This window comes from Cricetulus griseus, chromosome 7 (assembly GCF_003668045.3).
Source record: "Cricetulus griseus strain 17A/GY chromosome 7, alternate assembly CriGri-PICRH-1.0, whole genome shotgun sequence".
Lineage (NCBI taxonomy): Eukaryota > Metazoa > Chordata > Mammalia > Rodentia > Cricetidae > Cricetulus > Cricetulus griseus.
In genome coordinates, this window is record NC_048600.1 from 133,103,065 (window position 1) to 133,119,683 (window position 16,619).

Consider the following 16,619-nt stretch of genomic DNA (forward strand, 5'->3'; position numbering starts at 1 on the left):
CACAGAGATCCACCTGCCTCTGCCTCCCGCGTGCTGGGATTAAAGGTGTGCGCCACTACACCTGGTGGAAATTTTCTTAATTGGTGATTGATCAGGGAATGCCCAGCCCATGTGGGTGGTCCTGGGTTATATAAGAAAGCTGGCTGAGGAAGCCACGAGGCTTCCATGGCCTCTGCATCATGCTCCTGATTCCAGGTTCCCCTGCCTCGGCTTTTCTCTGTATGCAGGATATGGAAACCAAATGAAACCTTTTCCTCCTGAAGTTGCTTTTGGTTATGTTTCATTACAGCCTAAGTAATCCCACCCTCTGGCCAATTAGACTTGGACCTAAAAAGGAGGGCAGTTCAACAGGAGGGAGGGAGAGATTGGCCTCAAGGTGTAGGAGATCCCACTGATCATCCATCCACGCACAGCCTGTGCCCCACTGCCACTCCTCCCTGTTGCCCCCCCGTCCCGCCCCCGCGCCCGCTGCAGATAAAAAGCCCAGCCTGGCTCACAGACTACATCCCCTGCTCCCGCCCGCCTCACAGCTCCATGGCCCGGTGCGGGACGCTGGTGGTCGCCGCCCTGGCGCTCATCTCGCTGCTGCCGCCGCCGGCCCTTGCATGGTACAAGCCTGCGGCGGGACCCCACCACTACTCGGTGGGCCGCGCCTCGGGGCTACTGTCCAGCTTCCACAGGTCCCCGTCCACACGACGCTCCGAGTCGCCAGCACTCCCTGTCGGAACCGGACCGCTACGCTTGGAGATGCGCTCCAGCCTAAGGAGCCTTGTGAGTGCAAGCAGGCGGTGGGTGGCGGGAGCTGGTGGGGCAGGAGCTGGCCCTCAGCCTCCACCGCCCACCCAGGCCCTGTGTGTCAAAGACGTGACCCCGAACCTGCAGAGCTGCCAGCGGCAACTCAACAGCCCAGGGACTTTCCAGTGTAAGGCGGACGTCTCCTTGTCGCTGTGGGAGGCGGAATGCCCTCGGCCTGAGCCCTGAACCCCAACCCCAACCTCGGCTGGCTGTGGTGGGTGACCCCCCTGCTCACTCTTGCTTGAAGCTGCAGCAGGCCCTGTCATGTGAGTTGGCGTTTGTTTCCCCCCCAACTCCTACCATGCTCCACAGCAAGTAGCTCAATGAATAAAGAAGCAAAACCGTCGCGGCTGAGGGTGGCTGACAAGTGCCCCTGTGAGTTGGGGTTATGACCCAGCCTCTGGCCAGGCTGTGTCTTCCAATAACAGTCCAAGTTCACAGACTCTTCTAGGAAGCCCTGCTGTGTCCTGCCTCACCCCAGGTGACTCCCGCTTCTGGGATTCCTACTGCCCCCAACCCTAACCTTGTCTTCCACACTTTGAAGTCCCTCCCAAAGACCCTGAAATACTAAGCACATAGCTACTGTGTGTTCAGCAAATAGAGAGGACAAGAAGTGAGTGCGGTATTCAGGTCCATAACTGCCCGGGAGCCCTTAGACCCGCCACAAAACTGGACACAAGCTTTCAGGCCTCACGGCTCTGGACCACCCCACGCCCCACCCCCACTGCCCTGAGAGCCAGAGGACTGACTATAAGGCTCAGTGACCTGCCTGGTCCACCCCTCACACATTCTGGGTGCCGGGTCACAAAGCCAAGTGGGCAGCTGACTTGAGTTCTGCCTCCAGCTGCTTCTCTTTTGCCCAAGGCAAACACCAGGTGCAATCTTCAGGACCTGAGTCCTGGTCTGAGTGGCTGAGCTGGCTGTGGGGCATCTTTCTCTCCATGGTGTCCTCATCAGCCACACCCCACCCAGGAGCATAGCATGCCTGCCTATGCAGTGTTCCTCTGGGGACCAACCCCTGAGTCTAGGTAGCAACACCCAGGTGGCATCCTTGACCTCCTCAGGGTGTTCCACAGCCCAGGGATCTTAGTGTGGGCACCATGCCATTCCTAGTAGGCAGCAGGGTTGAGGTAAGGAAGGAGCACTGTCCAGGGTGGAGGTGTGTGTGCCCCTCCTCCAGATCGGCTCTCCTGCCTCAGGGAGGGAGGTGGTAGGGCAGGTCTAACCTGCAGTGGCTGGGATAGGGCAGCACCACCAGAAGCCTGCTTGGGAGTCAGTTGCTTCATCACTGAGCCAGTCTCCCCTGCAGTCAGCCACCAAGAGGCAGCCATAGGAGCCTCAGCAACCACTGGACTCCATGTGGGCCTGCGAGGGTGCCAAGATCTAGACCCTGTGGTCTACAGCAGAGCCGGGGCATGTGTACAAGCCGCACAGCTTCCTGACCTGGGCTCTTCCTTCTCTAAAAGGATTCCTGCTGTGGACGGGTTTCCTGCTTCTTCGGGGGCTTGGAGCCCACAGAGCACTTCCCACCAGGATTTATTCAGTTGTGCCAAAAAGATTTACAGCAGCCACTGAGGTACAAAATGAGGACCAGAAGTCTGTGCAGAGAACAGTCAAGCTGGCCCAGCCACCGGGGCAAGTGCGTCTTCTAGGAATCAGGAATGGGGTGCTAGAACGTGCCCCAAAGTAGAGGGTACCCACTTGCAGGGTGACCCAGGACAAGAGGTCCCCAAAGTCATCCCTCTGAACCTCTGAACCTTTTCACCAAAGCTGGGTGGGCAGCTTCCAGTCAGGCGGGAGGGGTGTGTCCCAGACAAGACTAGGGCAGTGGCAGTTGGAACTGTGGATGCCAAGGACACATAGCAATACTCCTCCAGTCACAGGTGCCCTCTGCTTATCCTGTCCACTGGGCTGCTTCACTGTGTGAGCCACCCTCTCTGGGCAGCTCACCCTCCAGCAAGGCAGCTTCCTCTGGAATTGTGTGAGCTGACACCAAGACACAGCAGCAGGGCAGGGCGGGGCGAGAAGAGGTGGGCACAGGGCGAGGGCTTGAGTAACATCCTCCAGGTCAGAAGCTAGGCAGTGTCCCCTGCAGGCTGTGCCTCCTGCTGCCTCATGGCCTCCAGAAAGGCCAATTCCTTGGCTTCTTTCTTCTGATTCCGAGCTTCATACTCCAACCTGGGGCCAGACAGGTATAAACTGGGCCTCTCCAATCTTGGGAGTCGAACACTGCCTGCCCACCCAGCGTGGGAGGGGACACGCACCTGTTCTTGATGATCCTTTGCACGATCAGGTCTGTAGTGAGGTTGCTGCCACTGTCGATCTGCCGGAAGATTCCTCTCCTCTTGGGCTCCTGAAGGCCTCAATGCAAACAGAAGAAGGTGGGAACCCCCTGACTACAAAGACACCCCTGGGTGCTCCTCCACCCATGAGAGACCAATACCAGGCAACCCACCTGGTAAGGGTCAGAGCCATCCCTGTCAGGTACAATTTCTGTCTTCCCATGACATACGAGGTCCACCTGCGGGGAGGAAGCAGGGCCAGGAGGCTTCCTCAGAGAAGGTATACCACCACTGACAACCACCTAGGGCTAGCCTAGGAAAACTGGCCCTGGCCAACCCAGACAGGAGCCTCTAGGAACCTTGGCATCATGCCGTGCTCAGCCAGAGGGCAGCCTCACCTTGAAGTGACCCAGGAGCTCTGCTGTGACCGAGTATGGCGCCCCAATCACCACTTCTGAAACATACTACAGAGACACAGCCAGTAAAGCAACTCACTCAGTCCTCATTTCTGGCAAGCCAGGGCGGAAAAGGCCCCAGGGGAGCCAGTTGGGACAGGGCTACGTAGCAGGGGTCAGGGGGGCAAAAGGAATCCTCAGACTCCTCAGTAGGGGAAAGAAACTGTACCAATAGGGCCTGGCCACACTCCACCTCTTACTGGGCAGGTGGATGCCCTGCCCTGCCCTGGCTCAGAGAAGCCTGGCTCCCACATCACTCACCCGGCAAGCCAGCACGCTCAGAGTCCGCTCATGCAGGTTCATGATGGGGTAGTTCTTGCCCTTGTATCGGTTTACTTCCTAGGGCCGGGAGTTTGGCTCAGCTAAGGACTGGTGCCCTCCCTCCCAGCTGGCCTTCTGGGCAGAAGCCGGGAGAGCCACCCCCCTCACAGGAACACCCTAGGCAGGGCTATCCTGGACCCCAGAAGAGAACCACACTTGCCTTCACTAGACACCGGGAGCCTCACTCCTTTAGAGGCTATCTGTGCCCAACCCTGACCCCACCAAGGCCCCATGAGGGATCCCACAGCCCATCAGCTGATAGGGTGCTGAGAGGCAAGCAAGCAGAAAGGCAGAGACCTGGTCAAAGTGTAGGCCGGCGATGATGTAGGGCCTCTTGGCCAGCTTGTACACCTCCTCTAGGAAGTCCACGTGCCCAATGTCTACATCCGGATTAAGAAGCAGTAACTAGCTGTGTATGACGGTGTTTTCCCGTAAACCCAGTACTTGCAAGGTGGAGGCAGGAATATTGCAAGTTTTCTAGACCAGCCTGGACTACACAGGAAAACTGCCTCAAAAAAGCAAGGCCTGGGGTTGTAGCTCAGCAGTAGATCACTTATCTCGGACAGAGCCCCGGGTTCCATCCCAATCTGGGGGGTGGGGGGTGCGGTATGGGGTGAGGGTGGTGGTGGTGGTTGGGTGGCAGGGGAGGCAGCAGTGATGGACTCGGAAGGGAGGGGCTCTGTCCTCAACAGTGTGTACCCAAGGGACTCCCTGTCATTTTCCCTTGTGAGGGCCATGTCCCCTACAACCTAGCTCAATCCTGGAACCCTGGAGTCTAGGGGTTCCCATCCTGTAGCACAAATGTGGGGCAGCAGAGGCCCTAAGAGGATACGGAACAGGTCAAAGGCACCGGCCACGTAGATGACTGTCTCCCCAGGCTGGGGCTCCTTCCCAGAAGCAAACTGGATGATCTTCTGGGATGTCTGTAGAAACTGGGACACCCCTGTCCAGGGGTTCTGCCCCCCGGGGCACTATTAGCCAAGAGAAGGAACCAGTCAGTGGTAGAGGCCTCTATGTGTGCCCCTTACCCAGCACCCTCCCCAGGGCTCGGGAGTCCAGGGCTCCCTGTGCCCCTGTCATAGGTGTGGGTGAGGGAGCAAAGAGCATTCGAGGCTGGACTCCCCACAACCCCGGCCTGCAAATCACCCAGCAGCACAGCTGGGGGCTATGTCCAGGCAGGTACTTGGGGCAAGGGCAGGGACACACCATGGTAAGGCCAAGCAGGACCACTGTAGCTAGTAGGACTGTGGCTCCACCCGGTGGCCACAGAAGATACTGCAGTCAGCACCAGCTCTGCCTGGCAACACACCACCAGGAGCAGGCGCAGAGCCCAGTGGCCAGCAGTCACAGCCCTCTGAGGGACCCGGCACCCTGAGGCCACCATCTGGTCACCTGGGAGGAGACTTCTGAGGAAAGTGTGTCCCCGGCAGGTGTCGGGTGAGGGGGCTACAAAGGGAGAGAGGGCCAGGCCATTTGGTTAGATGCCACCTGTAGGCGGGCAGTCCTTGCTGCTCCTCCAAGAAGTGGCTGGTGGGACTGGCCACCTCTTGCCTGTCCTCCCTCCCAGCATCCACAGCACTGGGAAAGAGAGGGAGGAGGGCACACAGCAAAGCTCTGGGTCAGCCTTTCCCCATGGGAAGGAAGCCTAAGGTGGACAGACGGACGGACCAACAGGGAGTGCTGTGTGGTAGCTAGTCAAGTGTGTATTTCCAGAGTGGCCTCTGCAGCCAGGCTCTACTCACCTTGCCAAAACTGTCAGCATATTCCCGATACTCCGAGGACATCTCCTGCACACAAGGGCAAGAGACTAAGGTCCCCTGACTGCCAACCATGGGGACCAGCAGGCCTCAGCCCCAGAGCTCCACCACAGGATTGTCAGGGAGAGAAACAGGGCAGACCCAAGGGTGCTTAGGAGGTGCCCCTCCCTCCCTGTCCTCGTGTCCTCAACCCAGGGACCACACACCACACCCCACACCCCATGCCTGTGGACTCACCTGGCTGCTATGGTGGGCCTTGGTCACTAGCAGCATTCGACCCACGAGGTCTGTGGTGGACACACCCTGGGTGCGTTTGCACTCTCTGGGGCAGAGGTAAGGCGGAGGTTTTCATCCAGGGTACACTCCTGAGGCTCTGCTACAGGCGGAACCCACCTGAGGGACACGACCCTAACCCAGTCCCCCCACCAGAGAACCAGACTGGGGCAGGTTCTCACATCATTGGACTATGCAGTGTAGCACACGTGGGACACAGCGGCTCTGGTCTCTGTCACCCTGCTATACATTCTCTGTATACATTCTCTGGGATTCAATGGAATCCCAGGCTGCTCTGTCCCCGTGGTCACAGCTGGCTCTTAACATTAGTTAATTAAAGCAAAAAGCCAGTTCTCCAGGGCAGCAGTGACACTGCTCAATCTATGGATGCCCTATCAAGAGTGCCGATCGAGAATGTTAGCACCCGTGCAAAGCTCTGCCTGACAGTACTGCTCAGGACTGGCCACACAAGGTCACCAGGTCACCCCACAAGCATTCCTTCCTGTATCTGTCAGTCCTAACTGTGGGCCCAAATGCCTTGCAGGCTACTTCAAAGCAACAAGGAGAGCTGGGAAGGGATCCACTTGAACATCACTGGACCTACCTGTACCTCCCAGCCTGCTTCACTTCCTCGTAGGTATCTCGGCCATCTACTGTCAACGTGATGTCATCTAGGGGTGACATGCACACACACAGGATTTGTTTTTGAGAGAGAGAGAAAGATGATGTTGCTATGTAGCCCAGGCTGACCTGGACCTTGTTTTTCGAGACAAGGTTTGTCTGTGCAGCTCTGGCTGTTCTGGAACTTACTTTGTAGACCAAGCAACTTAAGAGACCTGCCTACCTCTGCCTCCCACCTGCTGGGATTAAAGGCTTGAGCCGCTATAGCCCAGCTGACTTGGAACGTTTAATGCCCCTGCGTCTGCCTCCCCCGTACTAGGGCGATGCGTATGTGCCAGCCATCACACTGGGCTCATAAACTTAAGGATTCTTAGCTCTAAGCACTCTGGCCCTTTCATTTCTGCCACTGCTGGAGGGATGGACCTGGATGGACCCAGAGCCTTCTTGTGTCTGCATGGGATGAGGAGCCCCCTATCTCTGAGATGCTGTGGGCTATCAACCCGTCTGAAAGAGCCCAGCCCCCATCTCCACACCCCACCCACTCACTGCCATGAACACAGAAGTCACAGTTGTATTTGTCCAGTGTCTCCAGTGTGGTGACGTAGGGAGCAGCGGGTACCACTTCATCCACCCACTTGATGGCCTGTACCATCTTGTACCTCTCTTCCTGGGTAAAAACTGGGGGCCCCTTATGCTTGGCAATCTCCTCTAGGGACAGAGAAAAGAAAAAAGGACAAAACAAGACAAATGATGTCTCCAAAGCCCAGTCCTTAGGAGCCTCTATCACAGAGCCAAGCAGGGAATAACCACACAAGTTCAATGGTCCATTTCTCCTAGCTTTAGCCCACAAGGCAGGACCCCATGTAAAGAGCATGTGTGCTCAGGGAATCTGCTGGTTAACAAGGATGGCCTATAATCAGGAAGAGCAGTCAGCCTCTTCTGGTCTCAGGAACTAGAGTAGGGGCAGACAATACAGCTGAGGACACTGTCCAGTGCTCTCCCTATCTGGGACCAGGCTGGCTCACTTCCTAAACTGAGTCACCACTGTATCCTGGGGAAGGATGCAGGGATCCTTCTGCCACTCCCCCTCCTTTGTCCCCTGGGCCCTGCAGGCTTGGTCAGTTGGAGTAGGTCCCAGGCACAGCAGCCCACACCTTACCATCAGTGTGCACACCCACGATGAGGTAGTCCCCCATGGCACGTGCCTGGCGAAGCTGATTGGAGTGACCATAATGCACCATGTCATAGCTGTGAGGACAAACAGGGCAGTCAGGTCCAGGACTGATCTTGACAGGAAACCGGGGGGCCTTGTGCAGGACACAGCACTGGAAGCCCTCTGGGGAGCCCTGCTGGGGGCTACTAAACCAATCCCCTGGATATTGGGCTTACAGAGGGAAAGTTGGTTCTCAGTTGTCCATACCCTGGATACTGGACTTAGGGCAGGACTCAGTTAGTGCCAGGTCTAGCAACAGTGGCAGATTCAGGGATGGGGCCTGGTAAGGTCGAGTGAGTTCCCAAGACAGGACAGTCTCTCTCTCTCTCTCTCTCTCTCTCTCTCTCTCTCTCTCTCTCTGAGTTCCCAAGACAGGACAGTCTCAGTCTCTCTCTCTCTCTCTCTCTCTCTCTCTCTCTCTCTCTCTCTCTCTCTCTCTCTCTCTCGTTTTGAGACAGGGTTTCTCTGTAGCAGCTCTGGCTGTCCCGGAACTCACTGTGTAGACCAGGCTGGCCTCAAACTCACAGAGATCCTCCTGCCTCTGCATCCGGAGTGCTAGGACTAAAGGTGTGCTCTGTACTTTTTTCTGAAGATAAGATCTCTTGTAGCCTAGGCTTTACTAAATATGTAGCCAAGAATGACCTTGAACTCCTGACTGGGAGGATTACCACAAAAACCCTTCTCTTTGGACGCTAGGGAATAAGTGCAGGGCTTTGTACATACCAGGCAAGCATTCTACTAACTGACCTACATCCCCAGCCCACAAAATAGAAGAGCTTGTCCAGGATTTGAACACGGGACTCTTCCAACCTAAACAAGCATCATATCCCCATATCAACAAGCCACACTCAAGCTTTGGAACAAGAAAACAGGCCAGAGTTAGGAGCAGACTCAGGTTCCCCACCCCCATCCACATGGTCTGGCTTAGCTCTCTGAGAGAACAAGTGCCTGTCACCCGGTTCTGGAGCTTTTATCCTCAAGTCTAGGTCCCCGCCATGACTACACTGTCAAGGTCAAAGCTACCCAGAACCCAGCCACACGCTGGGCACTGAGGTGGACCAGTGTGCACAGTGCACTGGGACCCCCTGTACTCTTCTCCATGGGCCAGGGCTGGGTCAGTCTCTGCTCAGCTTCCTCCAGAACTCCAGTGGGGTGTCATCGGGTGACCTGAGCAGCCCTGTATAGCCACCACAGTACAGAGTGGAGGCAGGAAAACACGACCCTGATAGGCTCAGGCGCCACGGTAAATTCTGGGCCAGCCCTTGTGCCCACTAGACAGGCAGGGCAAGATCAGAGGTCAGAGTCTGCATCTGGCTTTACGGCACAGGATTGTGGGTGGCCCGGGCCATAGTCCACTGACACGGAGTCAAAGCCGCTGCTGGTGACTCGGTGCAAAAGGGCAGGAGGCTGAAACTGTAGCTCAGCGGTGGAGCACTGGCCTAGCGTGCACCAGGCTACGGATCGCATCCTCATCAGGACAGCCAAGCCAAAACCAAACGGGAAATGCACCAAGTGCAGCCTGCCGCCGCCAGCCCAGACCCGGGAAGCGCTAGTGAGCGTTCCGCATCCCTTGCCATCCGCCAGGGGCAGGCACGACCCAGGGCTGACGGCGGCCAGCGGTAGGAAGGCCCACATCCCTCCTGCTTGTTGACAGTTCGCCACTTTCTTAAGGGAGGAGACCATGGCCTTCCAGCCCCGGTGACCTGGCCAATGACTACCGCGGACGGACGGACGGACGGACGGACAGCCGCATTTCCGGCTTTCCGGGCGCGCACTGCCCGATGCACCCGCGTCTGCGGACTTCACTCCTAAGTGGCCGGAGGCCGGATGCCTCGTGCGGCCTCGGAAGACTCGGGATCCGCCAACGGCCGGTGCGTGACCCGAGGTGCCCGCCCGCCCCTCGCCGCCGCCGCCCCCGCCGCCGCACTCACCAGCCATCGCACCACACCCGCACGGCGCGCTGGCCCACCGGGCCCCTGCGCCCAGCCGCGCCGGCCTCCCCGTGCCCGTTCCGGATCATGGCACCACAGGCCCCGCAAGCCCGGGGCTGCTCCCGCGACTCGCACTGCCTCGGCCCCGCCCCCGACGCTCGCGCGTGCTCACGCGGGCCTCACCCCGCCTGTCGCGGCCAATTGCGTGCGTTGCTCCCGGCCCCGCCCGCGGCTGGCCCCACCCCTCCGGCCAACCTGCGCGACCAATGGCGTGTGTCGAAGGTCGGGGCTCAGCGGGCTGCACCTCCCAGGGGTGTGCTGCAGAACTGCCTCCAGGCAGGCACTGTGCCCAGAGGGAGCCGGCTGGGACCGCGAGTAAGCGGGTGCGCTCGCCCCCACCCCACCCCAGCCCACCCCACCCGTGCATTAAGCATTCCCAGGGACCTGGTTATTTGTTTTGTTTTGAGACAGGGTTTCTCTGCGTAACAGCTCTGGCTGTCCTGAAACTTGTTTTGTAGACCAGGCTGGTCTCGAACTCCCATAGATCCCCCTGCCTCTGGCTCCCAAGTGATGGTGTGTACCGCCACCCCCACTCACCCACCCCACCCGCCTTGGGCATAGCTGGCCTCAGACATTTTCAGATACTCCGTGGTGCACGTAGAGTCATTGGGACACCAAGGCAGGAGAGAGATGTTTTAATACGACTTGCTCAGACTGGAGGCTTAGATCCGCCCCTGTGCTGCAGACCCAACACAGAAAAAGGTTTCTATAAAGTGAACGCTTTTAGTAATAAGTAGTAGAAATGGGGAGGCCCTGAGACTAGCCTGGAGAGTGAGGTAAGGCAGTGGTGGGCTCCTCTGCTGGCCAGGCCAGGAAAGACAGCTCTGTTTTCACAAAGGCCTTGCTGCCGCCTTTGTACAGGGGGGATGGAGGGGGTCGGCGTCCTTGACAGTCAAGCCCATATTGGGGCAGTTACAACAGTGCAAGAGAGGCTTCCCACAAGGACAAATGGCTAAAAAAAAACATCACCGTGAAATGCCACCCCCAAGAGTTCTTCCCACTAGATCCGGTGGGGGCACTGTAGCCTTCACGGTGACATAGGCCCCTGAACAAGCGTCAAAGCCCTCTGCAAAGTGCCAATTGTTCTTTGTCAACGCCTGGCTAGGTTGCTTTCTTCCTTTTCGAACGCTTGGCGCAGCCCCTGCCAAACCAGCCTCCTAGGATGGGGGGAGCTGGGCTAGGTGGTGCACTCTGGTCCCCAGGCGGGGCTTCTTCTCTACTTCTGCACAGCGACTTCCTACTGTGGCTACCTTCTTCACCAGCGCGGAGAGGAGTGGCCAAGGAGAAGATGGGGTCTTGCCACCTAACAGAAAGAGGAGCAGCATCAGGGAGGTCTGAGAGCCTCCCCACCACAACCCTCCCGGGCGCAGGAAAAGCTGTCTGAGGCCAACTGTCATCCTACCCCTTCCCTCTGCGTCCTAAGGGTGGCTGGGCTCTGACTATTAGCAGCTTCAATGTCACCCAGCTATAAAAGAGCTGCGGGGGACAGTCTCCCTGGGTGGCCACTCAAAGGCCGGCCGGCTGGCCGGCCACAGCTCTTGCTGAACTCTGCAGTGTCTCATCCATCATTAGTGGGCTCAGCACACACGGGAAGGGTTGTGCTCGCTGCAGGACGGCTCCATCTCCAAGGATAAGTTGCTAGCAACTCTGGGCCCCACCTTTCACTTGTATGGATGAGGGCAGATGGACCAGACCCTTTACCCTTTCCAGACTGCATGATGGGGATGGGAAGGGAAGGCCAGTTGACTAGGGGGGCATTGGCCTACAGACTAGACCATGAAGAGATCATGTATCTGATTGAGATGCAGAACCACATATCATAAACATAAGATGCAGATAAGCACTGATTTGAAAAATGAGCTAAGTTAATGTTAAAAAAAAAAACAACAACAATAACAACAAAAAACAATACAGCACAGGAGAGGCCCACGTCACAGAACACCACAAACATAACATACAAGAATTGCCAGGCCCAGAGGTGAAGGGATCCTTAATTTCTTGAACCCTTTGATTAAAAGAAGTTATTGATTTCCCCTATAAGACCCTGAAAATTCACAGAGAAAGAAAGTGTAAACTTTTCACTCAATATACACACCGCGTCTAAATTATCACAAATTCTCTATCAAGGCAATTTGATTAAGCTTTCCCCAGATATCCCAGAACCAAGGGCAGATTCTGTCTGACCAGAGTTGCAGTCCTCACCCCTTACAGTTGTCCACCCAGGCTGCAAGAGCTCTGTGGAGAAACATCCTATAGAGAACACGCTAGCAGACCCCCCTCTCCTCACAGAAATGCCAGGCACCATACCGGTCAGGGAGGAAGAGTGCACCTGTGTGGAGCCTCACCCGAGCTGGTCCCTCTGGAGGCTCACAGAAGACAGACACAGCCCATCACACAGAAGGGCAGAAATGGCCCATGCGCTGCACCCACTCACCGGCTGTAGACTGGGATCTCCAGGCCCAACTCATCCATGAGGAGCTGCATGACATCATCACATTTCCCATGAAGCTTCAGTGCGGCCCAGTCATCCTTTGGTGTCCACTGAAGACAAGAAAGGCGATGAGAGGAACCTCCAGCCCTTTGCTTGTCCCCTGCACGCTGGGTCAGCCATCTCCAGGAGCATGGACTTGTGCAAGACTCCCGGGATGCACAAATGTGGCACACCCCCAGGAATAAGGAAGAAGCTGTAAGCACCCATGTTACCTGCAAGTTCACAATGTAGAGTTTGGGCCGCCGGCTTGGAGGCTTCGTCATGCACCAGAGGCGGGGGTACTTCTTCAGTACCTGTAGGGATGGACAGACGTAACACAGGAGGGGGATGAAAACAGCAAATCTAATGCCCACTAATAGTTCTGGGCAGGCAGCCCCGTATCATACTCAACCCACAATGCGTTCATGGCATTGTCAGCACGCACCTTCAAGCTGGACCCTAGACACAGGATCGTGTCTGCTTTGCTAGCAGCTTCGGTCGCTGCCTCCCAGTTCAGAGGCTGCCCTAATGTCCCCCTCTCCCCAAAGTGCACAATGGTATCCCGGAGCTGGGTCCCACACTTATGGCAGGTCCGGCCGGTCTGGTGCCGGTGAAGGGCCGTACGCTCGGTCACATCAAACACTCGCACATACTCCCTGTTAGGGACGCAGGAGGTGCAGACCTGAGGATAAGAGCACACAATGAGTGAGACATGCCTGTCACCCAGGCCCTGCATCCCTCTGGCACTGCTCACTTCAATGTACATATTCCCGTGGAGCTCTGAGATGGCGGTTCGTGGGAGCCCACTGCGCAGGTGGAGCCCGTCGCAGTTCTGAGACACGACATGCTGTACCTGGAAAAAGAGACACGTGGCAATCAGTAAGGGACGGAGGAAGCACCCTGTATCTGTGAAATTATCCTGAGCCCAGGAGGGCCCTGTGGTAGGAAGGAGTCATGTCCTCCCCTGCTGGCTCTGAAACACTGGAAGCATCCAGGAGAACAAGCATCTGTACTGCAAGTTAGGTAGCAGCTTGGGGCACTGGATCAACACCCTCTTGGGTCCTTCTCTTTCAGGTCCCCCAGGAGCCCAGACAGATCCCTTTCCTTTGCTCAGCAGACTTCCCCTGTGGCTAGGATGCTGCCTAAAGCCAGCCCTTCCACCTGCAGACTCACAGTTGGACAGGGGCTACTCCTCCTCCTTGGAAAGGGAGCACAGCAGGGACCAAACAGGAAGCTGAGCTCCTCGGTCTGTTTATCACAGGGTGACTGAGTGAAGCAGCTCCCCGCCTGGCCGCGGAGGGGCAGCTCTGGCTCTTACCAGCTTTTGCTCATGCAAACGGGTGATGCTCATGTGTGTGAGGGTGGGCTCCGCTTCACTTAGGTCAGCAGCACTGCAGGACAGGAGAGAGAACAGGTAGAAAGGCTGCGTCAGGCAGGGGCAGCTGCTGCCTGACCGTATGAGATGCTGTGAGATGCTCACCTCACACTTCTTCCTTTCTGAAGCAATGTCCATACTCCATTAGGGCCTCGATAATCGGGGATGGAAGCTGCCTGTACAAGTGGAGAAAAAGATAAGTCCGGTGAAAGGGAGTCACCACAGGCACTGCAGAACACCCCACACGGGGTATGCCACGTTCCAGGTTTGCCAGCAAACTAGCGTCCGTTCCATGCACTGCTGACCTGTCTGGTCCCTCCCTACGGCTCTTTCCCTCTATGTGTATGACTTTCTTGTCCTGTCGGGGGCCAGCTCACCCTTCCAGACACCTCAGAACCCTGCCCTACTTCAGCAGTGAGCAGCTGTGTCCACATCTGTCTCAAACAATGAAGGGCTCATCGGTGTCCAAAGGAACAGGTCTTAGTGTTCAAGTCACATTCAGCAAACAGAAAGTCCCAGAAGTAAGCACACCTCTGTCCAAGGACTTAGATTCTGGAGCTCTGAACAGTTTTAACTCTAACTTAGCATACATACAAAAACTCTTAAGGTGAGATAAACATTAGCTCACTTTCCACAAGAAACAGTAAGTATCAAGGATGTTAAGTCTTTGGATCCTGGCTGGGGAAGCACCTTATCCTCACTGGAATATAGGGATGAAAGCTTCAAACGGTGATCAGACCACATTTATAAGCTGCATACGGTATTTAGCTGTCACTAGATTTGTAGAGGTGATATCACTGTGCCAAGTCACAGCTAGGTGGATCATCACATGGCTCTGAAGGTCCCAAATGCTTATGTCCCAGATGTCTATGGGTGAGGGCAGCAAAGGTTCCTTTCATTGCTACTGGGACATTGCTGTCTTTCTGTCTGTCTGTCTGTCTGTCTGTCTGTCATGCTTCCCATCCTCACATTTCCCTGCAGAGCCCTACTCAATGCCACTTCAACAGCATGGCTGCCCCAGGGTCTTCACAGCTTTGAGGACTGCATGTCTAACAGTGTTGTCAGTTTTGCAGCATACTTGACTGCCTATGACTGGTAGCTGTTACCTGTGTTAACAAAGGTCTTCTTTCCTGTATGTTTGTATATGTACTCACAACTGTGCACACATGTGTAGATATGCACATGTACGTGCCCCTGTGTATATGAATCTCAATCCCCACCTTATTATTTTTTTAAGAACACATTTGTTGAAGGGGGAATGCAAGTGCGGAGATGCTCAAGAGAAAGTCAGACAACAGCAGCTTGTAGCAGTCAGTTCTCTGCTTCCATCTTGTGGATTCTGAGGACCAAACTCAAGCCATCAGGCTCGGCAGCAAGTGCCATCTCACTACTCTTCCCCCTTTGTTTTCTGGCCACAAGGTCTCTCACTGAACCTGGAGCTCATGGACTTGGCTAGGCTGGCTAGGCGGTGTGACCAGCAGGCTCCAGGGGTCTTCATAGCTTATCTTACCAGTGCTGGGATGACAGCCATGTGCCACTGCTGAGCATAATCATATGGACGCTGAGAGCTCAAACTCGTCCTCATGCTTGCACGGCCAGTACCTGACCAACCGAGGGATCCCACCAGACCACCTTAGGGATTCTTGAGAACAGAAATCATCTGGAGTTCACCTTGGCTGAACCTATGTATGCCAAATACTCCACGCTCACCCTTGATCATATGTCAGTTACAAAGCTAATCATCCCTTAGCCCAGGAAAGTTCTCAGAGTCAAGACAACAGCATTTCTCGTCTGTATCTGTTGAACTGTGACTCTTACTGCCTTGTTTCTTTTCTTTTTCTTTTTTTCTTCTGTTTGTTTTGAGGCAGGGTTTTTGCTTCAAGCTTTGAGCTAGGCAGGCCTCGAACTTTTGATCTTGAATTCCCTCCTCTATCAGGCTCCACCTCCTGAGTCCTGAGATTAGAGGTTTGGGATTTGACACTGGTTTTCTATTTATCTTTCTTCAAGGAGTAGGAGACCAGGAGAAAGTCCAGGGCTCCAGTCCGTCCACAACACGTGGGTCAATCAATCAATCTGTCCCCTTTAGTGGAGAAGAGATTGATCATCAGGCAGTTTGGCCACTAGGCCATACTTCTTCCTGTTCATGCTTGTCTTTAACTGGCTGTCACAAGTCAAGCGTTCTCAAAGTCTCTGGCTTAGTCAAATTACCATTATTATTAGTAACAAGGACTCTACGTAGACCTGGCTGGCCTTGAACTTACAGAGATCGGCCTGCCTCCGGACTGCTAGGCGTGCGCCACTACGCTCAGCCGACCTTAATTAGATCTTAAATCTAGTGTTGTCTTCGGGTCTCTGAGAAAAGAGGACACCTTGGAGCGGCTGAATTCAAAGGCGACTGAACTTGGTCAGTTGCTCAACTCCAGCACCGCGCAGTCCAAGTTTGTGTCCCAGAAGGGGGCGCCCCTCGCCTACCGTGCTGATTCCGGCGCCCGTGTAGACCACCAAGTGTTTGGCATTCCGGACAGCTCCGGCCAGTTCGCGGACCTTCCTCCGCAGCTCCTCCGGGTCATCACACACCTGGCGGGGAGCCGGGGCTGGTCACACCGCCGCCGCCGCGCCGCCGCCGCCCCGCCCCCGCCGCCGCCGCCCGCGACTCGCCTCCTCCTGGCGCCGCTTGAGGCCCTCACGCCGCCGGCTCCGACCCTGCAGCTCCGTCACCAGGTCCTCGCTCTCGGCCAGGAGCCGGCCCTCCTCCGCGCTGCGCTCCGCGGCCGCCTTCCTCAGGATGCGGGACACCTGCGGGCGACAGAGGTCAGCGGCTGCACACGCGGGCACGGCCGCGGGCACGGCGGCAGCCTACCTGGCGGAGGCGCTCCCGCTGCTGCTCCTCCCGCAGCCTCCGGACCCGCTCGGCCGCCTTGCGCTCCGAGCGGCTCAGACCGCCACCGGCTGCCATCGCTCCCTGGACCGCGCTTCCGGCTTCCGCTTCCGCCTCGCCCGGCAGCCGCAGGGACGCATGCGCGCGCCCGGCCCACCCCGCCCCTTCCGGCTCGCCCTTCACACCCT

General features: G+C 56.5%; 3 protein-coding genes across 9 annotated transcripts; 1 reads left to right on the top strand and 2 right to left on the bottom strand.

The window, feature by feature from the left end:
- The first annotated feature begins 530 nt into the window (after nt 1-530).
- Npb (neuropeptide B) lies at nt 531-1,141 on the top strand. 2 transcript variants are annotated; one of them, XM_035447533.1, is made up of 2 exons: nt 531-771; nt 829-1,141. In XM_035447533.1, exons 1-2 carry the CDS (start codon nt 535-537, stop codon nt 979-981), a joined length of 390 nt encoding a protein of 129 aa, XP_035303424.1. In that variant the 5' UTR covers nt 531-534; the 3' UTR covers nt 982-1,141. The 2 variants fall into 2 exon arrangements, with proteins under 2 accessions (XP_035303424.1, XP_027281196.1); XM_027425395.2 differs by having other exon boundaries at nt 847-1,141.
- A 1,139-nt stretch (nt 1,142-2,280) lies between these two features.
- On the bottom strand, nt 2,281-9,806 carry Pcyt2 (phosphate cytidylyltransferase 2, ethanolamine). 5 transcript variants are annotated; one of them, XM_027425385.2, is made up of 14 exons: nt 9,649-9,806; nt 7,664-7,752; nt 7,051-7,212; nt 6,488-6,554; nt 5,848-5,932; nt 5,596-5,640; nt 5,246-5,299; nt 4,686-4,824; nt 4,151-4,233; nt 3,794-3,871; nt 3,476-3,541; nt 3,251-3,316; nt 3,060-3,148; nt 2,281-2,973 (listed from the first exon to the last, which is right to left on the bottom strand). In XM_027425385.2, exons 1-14 carry the CDS (start codon nt 9,735-9,737, stop codon nt 2,871-2,873), a joined length of 1,215 nt encoding a protein of 404 aa, XP_027281186.1. In that variant the 5' UTR covers nt 9,738-9,806; the 3' UTR covers nt 2,281-2,870. The 5 variants fall into 5 exon arrangements, with proteins under 5 accessions (XP_027281186.1, XP_027281188.1, XP_027281189.1 ...); XM_027425387.1 differs by having other exon boundaries at nt 3,060-3,156; nt 9,649-9,737; XM_027425388.2 differs by lacking the exon at nt 7,051-7,212.
- A 521-nt stretch (nt 9,807-10,327) lies between these two features.
- Sirt7 (sirtuin 7) lies at nt 10,328-16,574 on the bottom strand. Of its 2 annotated transcripts, XR_004770739.1 has the most exons (11): nt 16,414-16,574; nt 16,212-16,349; nt 16,026-16,130; nt 13,659-13,729; nt 13,497-13,569; nt 12,933-13,031; nt 12,624-12,860; nt 12,412-12,492; nt 12,143-12,249; nt 11,667-11,752; nt 10,874-11,011 (listed from the first exon to the last, which is right to left on the bottom strand). XR_004770739.1 is itself a non-coding variant. In XM_027425383.2 (10 exons), the coding sequence occupies exons 1-10, from the start codon at nt 16,507-16,509 to the stop codon at nt 10,810-10,812; spliced, it is 1,209 nt and encodes a 402-aa protein (XP_027281184.1). In that variant the 5' UTR covers nt 16,510-16,573; the 3' UTR covers nt 10,328-10,809. The 2 variants fall into 2 exon arrangements, 1 of the variants encoding a protein (XP_027281184.1); XM_027425383.2 differs by lacking the exon at nt 11,667-11,752 and having other exon boundaries at nt 10,328-11,011; nt 16,414-16,573.
- Between the last annotated feature and the right edge of the window lie 45 nt (nt 16,575-16,619).